This window comes from Panthera pardus, unplaced genomic scaffold, assembly GCF_024362965.1.
Source record: "Panthera pardus isolate Hobbes unplaced genomic scaffold, ASM2436296v1 HiC_scaffold_270, whole genome shotgun sequence".
NCBI lineage: Eukaryota > Metazoa > Chordata > Mammalia > Carnivora > Felidae > Panthera > Panthera pardus.
The window spans coordinates 1,439-20,617 of record NW_026526844.1 but is presented as its reverse complement, the minus strand read 5'-3'; the positions used below and the strand labels follow the sequence as shown (position 1 = coordinate 20,617).

General features: G+C 43.2%; 1 protein-coding gene across 1 annotated transcript in view; it reads left to right on the top strand.

Moving 5' to 3' along the window:
• Nucleotides 1-4,387, top strand: part of ITGB3 (integrin subunit beta 3) — a 30,635-nt gene extending 26,248 nt beyond the window's left edge. The window contains exon 14 of the mRNA XM_053892148.1: nucleotides 1,274-4,387. Within this exon, the coding sequence (XP_053748123.1) occupies nucleotides 1,274-1,339 (66 nt within the window). The 3' untranslated portion in view covers nucleotides 1,340-4,387. The remainder of the gene's footprint in view (nucleotides 1-1,273) is intronic.
• The last annotated feature ends 14,792 nt before the right edge of the window (nucleotides 4,388-19,179 follow it).

Here is a 19,179-nt window from a genome sequence, read left to right as displayed (position 1 = left end):
GTAGGTACTTAGGGGAGCCAGGTTCAGCCAGCACCATAATTTCCCAGTTAGTCTCTGTTGTGGAAATTGGGAGATGGTCCTGTTGTCTTTATTATTCCTGAAAACCACCTGAGTCTCTCACTGCCACACAGTGACCATAGGTCCCATAGGTGAGAACCGACTGAGTACAGGTAGGGCCCAGCTCTGCTCTGGACACTGACATAATCAAAAGGAAACATATTCTCTAATTGAGGAAGACAGGACAAATGATGGGGGGTGGGGAACGTTATTATTGCCAGTTTGTAGATAAGAAAACTGAGCACAGAGACGTTCAACAGCTTGCCCAATTGTGGGAGAGAATCAGGTTATGATAGAAATGACTCTTTGGGCCAGCCTCTTAAAACATATCCTCTCTGCAATTTATTCTGATTGCATTCAATCAAGCATCTATTGAGAACTTTCTATATACTTAATTTTGCTCTGTTCTCCTTTGGCTCATCTTCCACATTCTGACTTTTTTTTCTGGACCTTCCAAAATGGCTGTTTGAGTCCATGAATGTCTAGCGGGAGGCTGAAAGTTTGTTCTCATTTGATGGTCACCTCAGGCCTTGGTACTCAAGGGTCCCAAGAAACTTGAGATGTTTCTGTTCGTACAGTGTAGAAATCTGGAATCTCAGCGGCACATGAGAATGTGTTGTATTTCTTGAAATGGGACTCCTAAAGACGGCCAGATCTTATGGGATTTATCACTTTTTGTTAGAAAATAATTTGGGCAACCCAGTGAGGGTCTTATTTTTTCCTGCTAACATGACAGTGGGTAGCGCTTGGAAGGATGAGATGAGAACAAATTAAAATTATTTTGAGTGAAAGCTATCCTCTCTGTTTCAGCTACCACCTGCTACATTTCTCGTCTCTGCCCGCATCCGCCAGCATAGTCACAACAAAAGAAAAAAAAAATTGGAGAAGGGCAAAAGAGAGAGTTCAGGAGAGAAGCAGGAAATAGATACTGGCTACAAGTGGTACTGAGGTGTTTGGGGATCACCAAAAAGTAATGGGTTGAATTCAACCCCTTCGAAACAGCAGCACAATGGCATTCCACTTTCTCTCTCCTCTTATTTCCTACCCACTCCCATCTCAGGAGCGAATATGGGGTTACAATGAGCATTAAGCGATTCATGGATGGTGTAGCCCGGAGAAAGGTGTCTTGGGTAAACTCTTCAGGCGAAATGTAATCATTGAGGGCAGGGAAGAATTGAGGAATTCACTGTAAGACACATTTCTGTTCTCTCCGCAGGCCAACAACCCACTGTATAAAGAGGCCACATCCACCTTCACCAACATCACCTACCGGGGCACTTAATGACAAGCAGTCATCCTCAGTTCACTGTCAGGCTGTCCCAGAATTGTGGACACATCTGCTGTCATGTTTACAGGGAACGAAATCCGTGGGGCAGGATCGGGGGCTGGGAGTGGGGTGGGTTACAAGAATGTCAGTATGTGGAGGTGTGGGTCTCTGTGCGTGTGTGCGCGTGAGTGTGCTGCATGTGGGGGAGTGTGTAATTTAAAACTTGAGGTGTGTCCAGACACGTGGAGCTCCTCAGCCTTTGTCCGCAGAATGCCTCCTTCAGGGATCCTTCCTGCTTAACCTTAGGGTGACCCACGTAGCTGAGCAGGTACTGTTCATTACCTCACTGAGAAGCCAGCTTTCCTTTTCCGGCCATTTCTCCCGAAGAGAAGGGCAGGGCTGAGCCTCTCGTTCCAGAGGAAGGGGCCTTGACTCTGCCTTGAGTTGACGGTTCTTGGGTCCGACGCTCAGCAGCTCTGATAGCAAATGCTGGGCTCCGCAGCCTTGTCGTGTCATCTGGACTTTGATCTCCTTTGCCTTCCCTCAGGCTGACGGAGAAATCAGAAGCAAGAGCAGCCATCGGAGTTGCCTATGTCTTTTGCTGTCCCCTCAATCCAGTATGGTTCTCTCACAAGGGGAGCCCTTGCCAGCAATTCTGTTGGGAGTGAGGATGGGAAGGCCACTCAGGGGTCATGCATGGCCTGGATGAATGTGCCAGAGTCCCCCAGTTCATAATCATCACCCTTCACATTTGTCTCCTTGGCACCCCACCCTAGAAGTTCGATTGGAGGACGCGTGTTACCCTTAGACCAGCATCACCTCTTTACCTGCTACGTCTACACTCTCACTGCTGTAGACATTTGCTACATACTGGGAATTTCTTTCATGACCGGACGCTTTTCCTCCCAGGGAGAGTGCTGTGATGAGAGCCAGAGATCTGGCCCCACCCTTCAGGCCCTCTGCCCCTTGTCCAAGGCACCCCCCCGCCCCTACACCCAATCTGGTGCTTCTGTGTGCTACATCCATCCATGGGGCTGATTGCACTTATCTACCTCTTGGCTGTCTTGTGAAGGAATCATTCCCATGGGTCTCTGAGTCTGCTGGGCATATGTGCCACATTTAGAATGATGGGCCAGTTGTATCAGCGTGTGTGGCCTATTCTCCTACGGGCTGGGCAACCTCATTTTAACTCAGTCTTTAATCTGAGAGGCCACAAGTGCAATTTTATTTTATTTTTCTCATTGGGTCACCTGAAACCATGATGAGGCTTGCTTAATCTAAAGGAACATGTACAGAAACACATTTGCATTATATTTTGTAGTTTTATTTGAGGAGGAAGGAGCATATTTAAAAACAAACAAACAACCCCACATAGACTTGGGATGGATACAGACCCTCCCACTTGGCATCATTCATAGGGAGTTGCTGCCCATTTGCTGGATCTGTAGGGGCTCTCTCATCCTGGGAGCCTGTGGGGATGGCCCCACGGGCATGCTGGGCCATTCTGAGCAGGAGGGGTACAAGTGGTTCTTTTCTCCTAGCAGTTGCTTCCTTGGTGTTCACATTGGTCTAAACATTAACAACCACCCTCACCCCCCATTCATCAAGAAAAAGGAAAGAGCTATAGACAGTGGTCTGATGATCAGAAAATGTAAGTCCTGGCCTCATTGTTGCAGCTGAGGAAGTTTTACCCTTAATTAAGGCAAGCCTCTCTTCCTTCCCTTCGGGGCTCAGTTTTCTAGTTTGAAAAATGATAGTTTGGACCAGCCAGTCTGGAAGGTGTCTTTCAATATTGATAATCTGAGATGCTGGGATTTACTGTGGCATCAGACATACAGTCAAGATTCCATGAGATGTTGATACTACTTTTTTTGTTAAGTTGGGAGATCTGAGAGACCAGCTTTTGCAAGAGCAGATGTCATTCCACATCACCTTTCTCAGTGAAAAAGCCTCATTCTGTCCTCTCTTAGAGCCCCTTCTCCAATGTTTGTTAGCAGTCACATTTCCTAATGTAGCACTTAAGCTCCACTTAGTTTATTATTCCTTAGCTCACTTTGCACACGTTTGCATCCACATATAAGGGAGAGGAATCCATTAAGAAGTAGCTGAAATGTGTATTCTGTATTCGTGTGTTAACACTGAGAATAAGCCTTGGAATTAGGAGTAGGGCAAATGACTGAGCCTTGTCTCACCCATGGATTACTCTTTACTGAAAGGGATGGTAGTACAGTAGAGGGGTAAATGGGGGAGGGGAGGGTCGATAATGAATCCAAGAAGTTTAGAACCTAACTATACCCTTTGGCTACTGAGACAAGAGTCCATTAAAGCAGTAGTTGGACCTTTTCTTTAGATAAGATGGTTTATATGAAGACACTATATCAAAGGAGGAAGAACATATATTTAAAGGATGAAAAAATCAGTAGGACTCTTTGAGCTTCTGGAAAGAGACTCCTAGGCTTTAAAAAGGCGCCGGGTGGTTCAGTTAGGTGTTTGACTTTGGCTGAGGTCATGAACTCACATTTCGTGAGTTCCAGCCCCACATCAGTCTCTGTGCTGACAGCTCAGAGCCTGGAGCCTGCTTCGGATTCTGTGTCTCCCTCTCTCTCTGTTCCTTCTCTGTTCACGCTCTCTCAAAAATAAATAAAGATTAAAAAAAAAAAAAAGACCAATACTCTTTGTATGCGGGGAGAACCTGTAGCTGCGTTCGCAAGACAGCAAATGGCAGTCAGTTTGGGCATCACGTAGGGTGAACATCTAAATAGTATTTTGGTATCAGCACAGCCCAAAGAAGTTATTTATTTGTGCTCAGCTCATCTGGAGAGAATTTATGTTCAGTCTCAGGGTGTGTGGATAGTAATGGGAAGCTTGGGATGCTCCTGACAAGTTGTCACATAACGAATCCCTTCTTTCTCTCTCAGATATTCCTAGACCATCCATGATTTCAAGATCCCTCTCTTTGTTAGGTATTCCTGGTTGAAATGACTTAAGTGCCTTCCTGACTTCCTAACCACCCCCTCTGTTTGAATTGTGCAACAGTAAATTAAATGTGCTCTCCAAAAAGAATTGACCTAAGGCTGCCCAGTTCTTCCTGTGTTGTTATTTCTGTTTTCTTTGGGTGAAAAGAGTAAATGTCATCGCCTCAAAAATGATTATTTTAGAACAAGCCTGTTTCCAAATGTAACCAAATGATGACCACCACGGGGACTGAAGTTTACTCCAGAACCCAGAGCGTTTCTTTAGACTTTCATAATGTTTTCAAACTGAGTAGGTTATTGCTGTTCTAAGAGTTGGAGTTTTTTGTCTTTTAATTGGGGATTTTTTAGGAACTTGTGCAATCTCAATAGAACAGACTGTCAGTATGGCCTAGGTTTTGTTTGCAGGAGGCATAAATCAGTACAATAAAGGCTTGATGGCAGATTATTGACAGGATCATTTAAATGCCCAGCTTTAGGGGGAAAAATGCCCAACTTTTATTTAAGGAATTGGGTCTCAAAATGTGGTTTGAGGACCAGCAGCCTCCATATCACCTGGGAAGTTGTTAGGAATAAAAATGCACAGGCCACGCCCCAGGGCTACTAACTCAGAAAATCTGAGATGGGGCCGGGCCCGGTGTTCTGTTTCAGCAAAGCCCTCCCTGTGATTCTGCTGCTTACTCAAGTTTGAGAACCACTGACTTAAGAAGTCACTTACCTGTCCTTCTGGCTTACTAAGTTTGCAGTTAAATCATCTCAGTTACTAAAAGATTATGAATACAGCTTGGCGGGTATATTAAGAGAACCAAATATCTACCCACACAAAATGAAAATCCACTTTTGATCCATTTTCCAAATTAAGTGATCAGAGGCTTCTGGTTCCCTCACAGCCACAAATTCCCATGAAAAACTAAAAGAAGTACTAGATCAAAATCACAGGGAAAGAAACCCAACTAACAGGATACTTGGCAGGCATCTAAGAAAACCTTTAATTCACAGGAGATGGGATGAATATCGAAATTATTAGCATTATCACTTTATAGGGTAAGACTCTAGAATTTGCAACTTCACTTTTTGCTATTTAAAATGTATTGAGCATTGACAGTGTGGGGTTGAAGTACTTTATGGCACACTCATCATCTTTGCCTTTGGGTCTTCCATTCCTTAAATAACGTGCATTTTTAAAAAACATGACAGTGCATGACGTCATAAAAGGATTATGTGAACACACACTGAGACCTTTTATGGTGAAATTTTGTAGGTACACTGTGTTTTATTTACTTCATGGTAACTGATGACTACATATCTGGGTAAAATGGAGGACTTTATGTGAAAATGAAATGAAAAGCTATATATCAAATCATATTTGTAATCCCCTAACTCTTGGCCTGTGTAGTCTGAACTCTATAGTGACAGCCATGTAATGACCACTGGGATCAATTACAAGCAAGTTGCCTTGGAATTATAGTGCAACTATAATTTTCATTTTTCACACTGATGTAAGGAAACAGTAACATATGCTGTGCAAGAAAACCATTTAATGCTTGTTGAAAAATAATTTCTATTTGGTTTTGTAACATATTTCTTGAAATATCTATTTCTGATAGTTTGTAGTTTGACTAAAGCACACAGGCAGTTTTAAATGCTTATGATTGGGGTTATCTATATTGTTAAATTTTAAGGGGCGCCTGGATGGCCCAGTCGGTTAAGTGTCCGACTCGGTTTTGGCTTAGGTCATGATCTCACAGTTTGTGAGTTTGAGCCCCACATTGGGCTCTGTGCTGATGGTGCAGAGCCTGCTTGGGATTCTCTCTCTCTCCCTCTCTCTGCCCCTCCCCCACTTGCTCTGTCTCTTTCACAAAAATAAACTTAAAAAATTTTTTTAAAAATCCACTTAATGAGACTATCCAAGAATAGTTAGCATGTGAAAAGAAAATTATAGGTCAGTTAACATGATTGTGTTCCTTGCGATTGCTGCCATAGTGCTGTCTCTCTAAACTTTTGCACAGAGAAGACATTTTCCATCAGCTGTGTATTTTCTGACAATACACGGGAGAATGCTCACAGAATAGAAGCATTTAGAAAGCAACATTTAGGAGATTTAACAGCCTTCAGGCAAAATCTCCACAGTAAATTCTTTATCAGTGTCCCTGAAAAGAGCTTTGTAAGAAAAAAAAAATTTCGCAATTCATTGTGGGTTTTTTTTTTTTTTTTCTATTAGTTGGGTTTTCCTGTGACTCATACAATTGGCATGATTTCTTTGGAGAGATCACAGTGCTGGGTGTGTAAATATCATTCGGTGGCCAATGAAGAGATTGGTTAGGAAAAATGTTAATGGATCTATGCTCAACTTTGCTTCTCCTGACCCTTATAATCCCCCATTGTGACAGAGGTTGCTAATTGTGCCCCCATATGTGTTTTCCTCTTCTCACATAGTCAGAACTCCTAATTTCCCGTTGCACACATGGCTGCCTGGAATAGATACTATGTCTCCAAGCTTCTCCTAGGCTGCCCTGTCCATCTTGTAGACAGATGTGAATGGAAGAGGTTCATACCACTTCCATCGCGTGCCACTTAAGAAGGGAGCATGCCTCCCCTCTCCCCTTCCTTCTTCAGGTAGGCCGACTGTAGAGACAATAGCTAGAACTTAAGCAGACCTCACGGAACAGGATGGGACCTGAGGGATTGTGGTAGTTATCTATTGCTGCATAATAAATTACCCCACGATTTAGCAGCTTAAAACCACAAACGCGATCTTGCAGTTTTTGCGGCATGTTAGCTGGCTTCTCCCAAAGTGCGGAAGCCAAGAGAGAGCCAGGAGGAAGCTGCAATATCTCTTGTGACGTAGTTTTGTACGTGTCACGTCAGCATTTCCACCATACTCTATTCGTTGTTAAGCAGCCCGCTACAACTAGTCCACATGCAAGAAGCGTGGACCAGATGCCACTTTTTTTTTTTAAATTGTTTTAAATGTTTACGCTTTGAGAGAGAGAGAGACAGAGACAGAGTATGAGTGGGGAAGGGGCAGAAAGAGAGAGAGGGAGACACAGAATCTGAAGCAGGCTCCAGGCTCTGAGCTGTCAGCACAGAGCCTGACGCGGGGCTAGAACTCATGAACCTAGATGCCACTTCTTGAAGGTATGAGCGCCCTGGTAGATAAAATTGTTGCCCCTGCCCATCCCCCTCTCCCAAAGGCACCCATGTTCTAATCCCCAGAACCAGCGGATATGTTACCTGGCATGGAATGAAGAATTTTGCTGATGTAATTAAGGGCAGAAACAGGGAAATTTCATGGATTATGTGGATAGCCTTAATACAATCATAAGGGGGTCAGAGTGAGAATAGGAAATGTAATGATGGAAACAGGTCAGTGTGAGGTTGCCACGAGTCAAGGGATGCAGAAGCCTCTAGAAGCGGGAAAAGGGAAGGAGTAGATTTTCCTTTAGAGCCTCCAGAAATGCAGCCTTTGTAAGGCTAATTTTGGACTTCTGACCTCCAGAAATGTAATACATTGTTGTTGAAGTTTGTGGTAAGTTGTTACAGTAACAAGAAACTAATACACCAAAGAACTTGTGGACATAGTTCAAAACTGCCACAGTCCACCCTCTGGTCACTACTTATTCCTAGTTCCCTCACTTGCAACAAGTGCTCCCCCTTCCCAAGGACCCCGGGTCTTATCTCATTATAGCATTCACTCAAAGTCCAGAGTCTTGTCCTCTAAATAGGTCCTGGGGCAGAGGAGTCTTCTTGGATATAGTTCCTTACATTTGGCTACTTGAGTATAGTGCCTCTTAATCTGAAGTCCTGTGAACTAAAGGAAAAAGCTATACTGCTCTCTTCCTGCAACAACCAATTAAAATGGCAGGACAGATAGGGTAACTGTTATAGACATTCCAGTTTCAAGGGGCAGAAAACAGGTTTGCAGAAGCCCCCAGTCCATAGCAGTTCTGAAAGTCACTTGGGTATAGGCTGGCAGTTCCATATGAAAGGCCTGGGAATAATTCTCCATGGATTTTCATTCTATCTTCTAGGCTTTTGGTTTTACCCTTTAAGCCATCTTTATTCCATTAAAGGTAGCATATATTTACATGGAAATAGTTTTCTCAGCCTGCTTCCTGCTTATAGAGCTTGAGGGTCCAAAGACCTCTTTCCTTTTCATGCTCTGACTCCTTCAGCCCAAGCTGGCAGTGTTTCTGACAATTACAATACTCTTTTAAAAAAATTATGAATCTCCTGCAAATCTTAATTGGGTTTCAGTCCCATAAAATAAAAGCCCTACCCATAAATATCTTTGAGCTAAATCTTTTGCTACCTCGGGCTTCTGCAGAAGGACAAAAGCCTTAAGCTTCTTAGAAGCCATATTATTTGAATGAGAGGATCCAAGAAGCATAACCTTAAAATCTTTTGAGAGTCTTTTGCCTGTGATATCTCCCTTAAGCCACCACTGGAAAAAATGCCAGTGGAGCAGTAAAATAGAAGACTGTGTCCTTGCAACTATGGTTAGCAATATTCACCCTTGAGTGACCATCTCTGAACCTCTTGAATGTGAGAAATAAAATTCTATCTTGCTTAGGCCACTGTTATTTAGGGATTTTCTGTTAGGTGAAAGAATCTAATCCTAACTACTATACTCTTGGTGCTATTTGGTGAGCGTCTCTGAAACTGACTAATACAGTAACTAACTCATCAATAGACTCAGTACTAACAAACTACAAGTGCTCAAGATTGTGAAGCGTCCACAATCTGGTGATCAGACAGACTGAAACCATTATAATCCTTACACGTTAGAAGTTGATGTCTTATGAATAGATGGAAAATGGGCTCAGCTCATTAATAGAGGTGGACTGTAAACAGTGTGTGTGGGTAGGTGGGGAAGTAGGGAATGGAGGGTGGGGTGTTTACAAAAATAAAAGACATGGTCTCAGCACTCATTACTTACAGACTGTTTAGGGAGATAAAACACATACATGTTAAAATACTAAAGAATACTAAAAATACTAAAGAATACTAAAGAATGCCTACACAACAGGATTTGAGATATAAATGGGCACAAGTATCTCTGAAGTAATTAAATGTTTTAACATTTTTTGAGCACTGCATAAACATTTTTGAATTATCACAATTCTGAACGAATGAGAAAACTGAGGCTTAGAGAGCTTAGTTTGCCCCACTGCATACAGTAAATAATTAGGATAATTGACTCAATAATTGAATTTGCATAGATCCAGCTCTAAAGCCCACGCTGCTCACCACAATGTTAACAACGGAGAGCTCAGGTTGGCTCAATCAATGTGAATTTTACCTTTTTGAAAATTTACCTTTACACCTCAAATCATGAGCTTTAGAGGGAAAATATTTGCAAAACGCTCTCCGCTTGACAGAACATTACGACTCTAGTGTAGCAAAAACCTTAAAAATGATTAATTTCACGGTCTTGGATTCGTACAACGTTTTAGCGACATAATATTTGGGGCAAGCCGTGAAAAATCGCTTTGTTGTCTTTTACCAGTAACATTTCATCTGCAGCACGCACACACACAAGAAATTGATCTTCGAAGAAACACAAAGCATCTCTTGCCAAAGAGAGCGTTAGTCCTCTGAAGGGCAGCCTGGAACAGATTTCAGCAAAGTGTCGGGACAAAGAGCTCTGCGCTGTTGTCCGGTACAGAGCGGTAGAAACCAAGAAGGATGGAATGTTTTCGAAGGCAGGGCGGGAAGTATTCAAAGGATGGATACAGGATAATCCTGAAAAGATGTCAGACTGGGGCGGGACACTGCACCAGGGAACGAAGACAGCTGCAGGAAGGGTAGGGAGTGCGGGATGGACGGCGAAATCCAGGTGCCGGGAGGACAGCGCGCGGGGAGGAGCTCGCGTCTGGGCCGCCGAGCGGGGCCAGGTGAGGTCACAGGCCCTTGTGAGGTGGGGTGGAGCCGCGGGGCCGCAGCGCCGTCCAGTCGGCGCGGAGGCGGCGGCGAGCTCAGCCGCTCCCGGCTGCCCCGGAGCCCCTGCGCGGTGGCGGAGGCGGTGGCGGTGGCCGTGCCCTGGGTCCCGCGCTCTTCCAGCGCGGGCCTCTCAGTGGGCGGAGCGTCGGCCTCGGTCAGGTGACCTGGGGGCGGGGCTTCGTCGCGTGGGAGCCCGGGAAGGCGGCGCAGCGAGAGCGCCGGGCCACGCGGGGGGCTGAGCGGCCTGCAGCTAGGACCTTCGGATCCCGTTGGGCTAGGGCCTCGGCCCGTGAGGCGGGAGGACGGGGACACCCTTGGGAGCCCGAGGGGGTTCACGGTGGGACCCCCCCCCCCCCGGGGGGGACACAGGTGGAGAGGCAAGACTTGCCGAGGAGCGTGCCACCCGGTGCGAGGGACAAAGTAGAACAATTACGGAGATGGACGAAGGTTCCAGAAGGGGCAGCGATGTGACTGGGCGGGCCGGGCACTAAAGGGGCAGACGCGGCTGGATCCCGTGGTGCCTCGGAAATGGTGGTGGTTCTAGAAGGGTGGAGGTCATGGTGGCTGGGACGCTTCCCTGCTTCTTGAGCAAACCCTCAGACCTCTAGTAGAGCACTTGTTTTCATCTGGTGAGTGGTTTAACGTGTTCACAGGTCTACTCACTTTCTTCGCCAGAAGGCTAAACGAGCAGGGCCTGTTGGAATGTTCCACAGCACAGGTTCTTCCATGAAGTGGAAGTTCAGTCAGTATTGTTAAAGGTGGTAGTTGGGGGTGGTGCCGGTCATGTGTGAACGTTAAGGGCAACAGGTGCGGTGAAGAGGTGTCTGCAGTTGCTGTTAATGGACGTTTGCGGTCATCGCTGCAAGGGAAGTGAGGGAGGAAGTGAGGGGCGGTTTGGAAGGGAACCCAAATGGAAAGAGTAGAAAGTACTTTGCAGAAGTGGTGGGTGATGGGAGGGAAGCAGATGTGGAGGTGGTGGTAACTCAGCAAGTGAGAAAGTGCAGTTGTGAAAGCGCAGTGCAAACATCAGAGCGCTAAAAACAAAATAAAGTTAGATTCTCCATATTTCTGCCTAGCTGTGCCTCTGGGTTTACTAAGCAGCAGTGTAAATTTAGTGAAAGTATCCCTGGATTTGGGAGTCAGGGACCTGAATTTTGCTACTATTTTGTGTACGTTGTGTGAGCAAATCACAATCTTTCTGTGTATCAGCTTCCTTATATATAACTAAGGTATTGGACCAGAAAGATTTCTTTTTTTTTAAATGTTTATTTTTGAGAGAGAGAGTACAAGTGCGGCAGGGGCAGAGAGAGAGGAAGACACAGAATCTGCAGCAGCCCCCAGACTCTGAATTGTCAGCACAGAGCCCGATGTGGGGCTCGAAACCCCCCGCCCTGTAAGATCATGAGCTGAGCTGAAGTCAGAAGCTTAACCCACTGAGCCACTCAGGCACCCCTGACCAGAAAGATTTCTGAAATCATCCTAGCTCTGTTGTGGATTCTATGATTTCATGTAACAATAAGCACTCCTCCCCGACTTCATTTACGGCTTTTAAAGTTTGTTTATTTAAATTTCAATATAGTTAACATAAAGTGTTAGTTTTAGGTGTACAATATTCAGCAATTGTATACATTACTTAGTGCTCATCATAAGTGTACTCTTAATCCCTTCAGCTATTTGACCCATTCTCCACCCACCTCCCCTCTTGTAACCATTAGTTTATTTTCTATAGTTAAGAGTGTTTCTTGGTTTGTCCCTTTTTTTCCCTTTGTTTCATAACATATGAGTGAAATCTTGTGGTATTTGTCTTTTCTGACACATTTCACTTAGCATTATACTGTCTAGCTCCATCCGTGCTGTTGCAAATGGCAAGATTATTCATTCTTTTTTATGGCTGAGTAATATTCCAGTGTGTGTGCTTGTGTGTGTGTGTATATGTATACCACCTCTTTATCCATTCATCTATCAATGGATAGATGGGCTGCTAACACTTGAGCTGCTTCCAAAATTCGGCTATTGTAGATAATGCTGCAGTAAACATAGGGGTGCATATAGTTTTTAAAAAAATTTAATGTTTATTTTTCAGAGACAGAGACTGAGCACAAGCAGGGGAGGGGCAGAGAGAAAGGGAGACACAGAATCTGAAGCAGGCTCCAGGGTCTGAGCTGTCAGTACAGAGACCAATCAATGTGGAGCTTGAACCCACAAACCACGAGACCATGACCTGAACCAAATTGGTTGCTTAACTGACTGAGCCGCCCAGGTACCCCCATATATCTTTTTGAATTACTGTTTTTGTATTCTTTCGGTAAATATCCAATCGTCTGATACTGGATCATATAGTAATTCTATTTTTAACTTCTTAAGGAACCTCCATACTGTTTTCCATCGTGGCTGCGCCAACTTGCATTCCCACCAACAGTGCACAATGATTCCTTTTTCTCTATATCCTCACTAACATTTGTTTCTTGTGTTTTTGAATTTAGCCATTCTGACAGGTGTGATGTGATAGCTCATTGTGCTTTTGATCTGTATTTCCCTGATGATGAGTGATGTTGAGCATCTTTTCATGTGTCTGTTGGCCATCTGTATGTCTTCCTCCCCTAATTTTAATGTATGTATTAAATTATAAAATTTTGAAAATTCTATACTCTGCCAAGGAATGGAAAACCCTTTAATAATAATATGATAGCTTGATCTACATGGGGACTGAATCAGTCATGATACTTTAAAAAATACTTGTGATGTATCAGACGGTTTTGAATTTCCTTCTTTTTGGGAGTTTTTGATGAATCAGATAGTGACCACCAAGATGTAAGGGAAAATGAGGAAAGACTGTGTATCTGGGAATGTGGTGGGCAGAACATACGTATGGCTGGTGGTGGTGGTTTTCTCTCTCGCTCTCCTAGTACTACCGGGACTAGAGGGTGAGTAGATGACCCCTTCTTGATTCTCATAGGTGCTTCCAGACATTTCTTCGTTCCATTTTCAAAATGCTCAGTTTTGCATCTCGCGTTATCAGATTATACCACCCACTGCCACTCCTTGTTGCTTTAGTTAAGTTTCAGCTCCTGGCTTTCTGCTGCTCTAACTGTACTCCTGTCATGATTCTTGTGACTTTAGCATTCATGTAGATGATCCTTCCAGTACTCTGATCTCTCAGTTCCTGTCTTCCTACAATTATTTAACCTTTCCTCAGTCACTTGTTCCCTTTTTCGTATTCTCAGTATGAAAAATTAATTCTCAATTAATTTATTAATTATTGCTAATTTCTTACTGTGCCTTATTTGGAAATTAAACTTTATTGTAGGCATTTGTGTTTAGGTAAAAAGAATATATACTGGGTTTGGTACTCTGTAGTTTGAGGCTTCCATCGGGGGTCTGTGAACAGGTCTCCATGCATAAGGTGGGGGAATACTGTGTGTGCCATTCTCCAACCATCACATTCCTGTCTTTCAGGCTCACTCTGACTCTAATAATCCTTGGACCCCACCAGGATCTTCAGTCTACCTTTTTTTTTTTTTTTTAGATGGTCACTCACCGTCTCTCATACTTATTTCCCACCCACCTACTCCGTTTGTTACATGGTCGATAATTAAAACCATTCCCTTGCATTTCCCCCCAGTTTCCTTATCACATTTTCAGTTCATTTTACTTTCTTGGCTAAATCATAATCTTAGATTAAATCTAGATCTCTGCATTGAACACAGCTAGAGAAAAAAACCACAACCATGCTTCCTGGTTTCACTTTAAATTCACTGTCCTTTCCTCAAGGGACCCTTGAGGCTGCCCAACAACTTTATCAGGTACCCCTGGGCTATTAATTCTCCCATTCTCCTAGATGACTGTTCTATAACAATACCTTTGTCCTCAAACCTCTAGCATCTTCTCTCACATCCTTGTTCTCAGTTGATTATGCTGCTTCCTGCTTCACTAAGAAAACTAAAGCAATCGAGAGCAGCTGGCTGGCTCAGTCAGTAAAGCATATGAGTCTTGATTGCAGGGTTGTGGAGCCTACTTAAAAGCATATATATATATATATGAAATAATAAAAGCTTATCTATATATCAAATAATAAAAGAGAACTCAGCAATCAGATGATTTCCATCTTAAAATAAAAGTTTATATATATAATATAGATATTAAATAATAAAAGAAAACTCACAGCAATCAGATGATTTTCACAAGCCTCTACAACCACATCTACTTACTTGGTCTTCATGTAATTAAGCCCAATTACTCTGTCATGTCTCCTATCATTGTAAGTATATTCTCAGCTAAGGACAGACCCTGCCCTTGTGCCCTAAATCTCATCTCCTTTATCCTACTTGAGAATATTGTTTCAGTAGTTCTCCCCTCCAGTGTGATCAATTTTTGCTTCTCTACTAGATTATTCTAATCAGCATATGAACATGCCTTTATTTTCCCCCATCTTCAACCCTCGTAACCCCTTTGCCCCTGAGCTGCTACCTCATTTCTTTTCCCCTTTAAAGCATACTCTTTGAAAGAGTCCTCTCTTCTGTTTGTCTCTGTTTTCTCTCCTCCGTTCTCTCTTGAACTCACTCCAAGGACATTATTTCCTTACCATACTACCCAAATGGCTCCTCTTAGGGTCGTTGGTGTCCTCCATGTTGGAAAACCTAATCAGCCATTCAGTACTCCTCTCACTTCACCTGTTGGCAGCATTTGTCACAGCTGATTACTCATTCTTCTTTTTTTTGAAATTTATTTTGAGAGAGAGAGAGAGAGAGCGCGGGCAGGGTAGGGGCAGAGAGAGAGGGAAAGAGAGAATCCCAAGCAGGCTCTGCACTGTCAGTGCAGAGCCTGATGAGGGGCTGGACCTCATGAACCTTGAGATCATGACCTGAGCTGAAATCAAGAGTCAGACCCTTAACCAACTGAGCCACCCAGGCAATTACTCATTCTTCTTTTGGAGTACTTTTTTCCACTTGGCTTTTAGGAATCTAGCCCCAGCTGATTTTCCTCTTTGTGACGACTAGAGTGATCCTTTCAGAAAGGACTTTACATCATGTCATCTCCCTTCTCAAAACGCTCTCATGGCTTCCCATCTCAGAGCACAAACCAAAGTTTTTACAATGATTTAAGGGCCCTCTATTTCTGCCCCCCTTCCTTGACCCCTCTGATTCCCACTTCTTTCACTTTGCTTTTTCTGCTTCAGCTTTATGGGCTTTCCCACTGTTCCTTGAACAATGAAGCTGCTTCTTACTTCTGAGCCTAGGTACTTGCTTTTCTCTGGCTGAAGTGCTGTCCCCTAAGATATTCATTGGCTTCCTACTTTCATTCCTTCAGATCTGTATGCACAAGTCTCCCTCTCAGTAAGGTCTTTCTTGGCTACCCTATCTGTTCCCTGCTTCTCTTCCTTAACATCGTACTTCACTTTTTTCCCTACTTTACATTTTTTTCCCCTTTAGTACTTATCACAGATAACATACTCCTTGACTAGGATGTAAGCTCCATGAGGAGCCGAATAAATAAACAGGATTTATTTTTTCCTGTTTTTTCACTGCTATATCCCTGTTGTCTCTGTTTTCAGCCTGGAGGAGAGCTTAGTACATAGTAAGCATGCAGTATATATGTGTTGAATTCATGGATGGAGAGACGAACGGATAGATTGGACAAGAGAAATACAAGTTCATTTCTCTTGGTTTGTCCTTGCAAGTTCATATATGTATCATAGGATTGAAAGACTCGAGACATCTTTTGTCAGATTTATGGGGAAGGGACTTCCTGTACTATTTTTTCTCTTAGCTTGGAGAGGGTTATGTAGTATTTGATTCATCCAGCAGATTAAAACCAGTCAACTTTTTGATAGGTCAAAAAATTATGAAACAATTCCTCCTTTCATGGTTTTTTTAAATAAAGCTTACAGTGCTTAATTAGGTACTTTGATAACTTAAGAAGCTGTTGGTGAGTAAGCGCCATAAGGAAGGCATGCCTTCTTTCCTTTCCTTTCCTTTCCTTTCCTTTCCTTTCCTTTCCTTTCCTTTCTTTCTTCCCTCCTCCCTCTCTTCCCCCTCCTTTCTTTCTTTCCTTCCTTTGCTTTTTTTTTTAATTTTTTTTTTTAATTTTTTAATATATGAAATTTACTGTCAAATTGGTTTCCATACAACACCCAGTGCTCATCCCAAAAGGTGCCCTCCTCAATACCCATCACCCACCCTGCCCACCCTCCCACCCTGCCCTCCCTCCCACCCCCCATCAACCCTCAGTTTGTTCTCAGTTTTTAACAGTCTCTTATGCTTTGGCTCTCTCCCACTCTAGCCTCTTTTTTTTTTTTTTTTTTTTTTTCTTTCCTTCCCCTCCCCCATGGGTTTCTGTTATGTTTCTCAGGATCCACATAAGAGTGAAACCATATGGTATCTGTCTTTCTCTGTATGGCTTATTTCACTTAGCATCACACTCTCCAGTTCCATCCATGTTGCTACAAAAGGCCATATTTCATTTTTTCTCATTGCCACGTAGTATTCCATTGTGTATATAAACCACAATTTCTTTATCCATTCATCAGTTGATGGACATTTAGGCTCTTTCCATAATTTGGCTATTGTTGAGAGTGCCGCTATAAACATTGGGGTACAGGTGCCCCTATGCATCAGTACTCCTGTATCCCTTGGGTAAATTCCTAGCAGTGCTATTGCTGGGTCATAGGGTAGGTCTATTTTTAATTTTCTGAGGAACCTCCACACTGCTTTCCAGAGCGGCTGCACCAATTTGCATTCCCACCAACAGTGCAAGAGGGTTCCTGTTTCTCCACATCCTCTCCAGCATCTATAGTCTCCTGATTTCTTCATTTTGGCCACTCTGACTGGCGTGAGGTGGTATCTGAGTGTGGTTTTGATTTGTATTTCCCTGATAAGGAGCGACGTTGAACATCTTTTCATGTGCCTGTTGGCCATCCGGATGTCTTCTTTAGAGAAGTGTCTATTCATGTTTTCTGCCCATTTCTTCACTGGGTTATTTGTTTTTCGGGTGTGGAGTTTGATGAGCTCTTTATAGATTTTGGATACTAGCCCTTTGTCCGATGTGTCATTTGCAAATATCTTTTCCCATTCCGTTGGTTGCCTTTTAGTTTTGTTGGTTGTTTCCTTTGCTGTGCAGAAGCTTTTTATCTTCATAAGGTCCCAGTAATTCACTTTTGCTTTTAATTCCCTTGCCTTTGGGGATGTGCCGAGTAAGAGATTGCTACGGCTGAGGTCAGAGAGGTCTTTTCCTGCTTTCTCCTCTAAGGTTTTGATGGTTTCCTGTCTCACATTCAGGTCCTTTATCCATTTTGAGTTTATTTTTGTGAATGGTGTGAGAAAGTGGTCTAGTTTCAACCTTCTGCATGTTGCTGTCCAGTTCTCCCAGCACCATTTGTTAAAGAGACTGTCTTTTTTCCATTGGATGTTCTTTCCTGCTTTGTCAAAGATGAGTTGGCCATACGTTTGTGGGTCTAGTTCTGGGGTTTCTATTCTATTCCATTGGTCTATGTGTCTGTTTTTGTGCCATGAATATGATTCTTATATTAGGGTCAGCTATATTTTTGTGAACCTTGAAAGTGGTCAGGCTATTGAATAGCATCGATTGTGTTCTCTATTGAGTTCTACGATGGTGTGAATGTTACAGGCTGTGCTCCAAGGGAATTTTATAATTAGTAACGAGTCCCCAAACAATTGCCCCCCCCCACCCCGCCCTCGCCGCTTCACAGTCTTGCAGGCTTAGAGACTGAGAAATCCTAGCTAAGTTTCAGAGGCCTTATTTGCCCATAAGAGTTGACCCTGGATTGGTCTCAGGCTTCCAGCCTGGACAGCTCTTGCAGTGAAAGTTGACTTCCCTGGTCATCAGGTAGAATCTCCATTAGCTGTCAATTCTGAGTAACAACCTTTAAGAACCAAACTAAACCTTTGGGTTGCTGACCTCTCCCTAACATGCTATGGTATCCCTTGTACACGATCAAAATGTTGTAGCTGTACTTTGCCTTGAGGGGAATTGTATTGTCTATAAGGGACATGGGCCATTTCTGCCAATAAACTGTCCAAGCGCATTCTCTCCCTCCCCCTCCCCCTCCCCCTCCCTCCAAAGCATTGTTCATCGTATCTGGTGGGATTTTGTTTCCGGGGAGTAGACACTTGCCTTGTTTCTAACATGAAGTATCAGCTATAGTCCATGGTCTCTATTCCAGAACTCACACTGACCTCTACCTAATGCCTTACTGTCTAGTCATCTGATTTTGAACATTGTTGTTTCCATAGTTTTAACTTCCTGTGTCATTATTCCTTAGTTCGTATCTCTTAAGATGATAGCGTTTTTGAACCACACAGTTGTTAACTTCATGTGTATTTTTTCACACATAGTTATGATTAAAAACTGAAGTGTGAGATGAGAAAACTTCTAGGGAAATGCTTTTATTTTCTGCTTTTATAAATAAAAAGAATGTCTAGTTATTGGGTGCTATCATTGTATACAGCTAGTTTTAGAACAAGGAAAATTCTGAATTGATCTTGTTAACTTTATTTTTTAAATGTTTATTTTTGAGAGAGTAAGCAGGGGAGAGGCGGAGAGAGGGGGACAGAGGATCTGAAGTGGGCTCTAGTGCTTACAGCAGAGACCCCAGTATGGGGCTTGAACTCATGAACCATGAGATCATGACCTAAGCTGAAGTCAGACGCTTAACTGACTGAGCCATCCAGGCGCCCTCTTTTTTTTTTTTTTTTTTCCAAACTTATTCACTTTATTTCAGAAAGTGGTAAAATAGCTGTGGAATACAGACCCTGTGAAGAGATCACAGATGCCAGTACTGCAGACGAGCTGCAGGATTTAATTCAAGTATGTGGAGATTAAAGTTCAAGGGTGACATAGCCACTGTAGCCATAATGTAAAGCAACCAGCAGAATTTGGAAGACTTTGGCATTAGCTCTATCATGCTAGATAGATGGGGGGGGG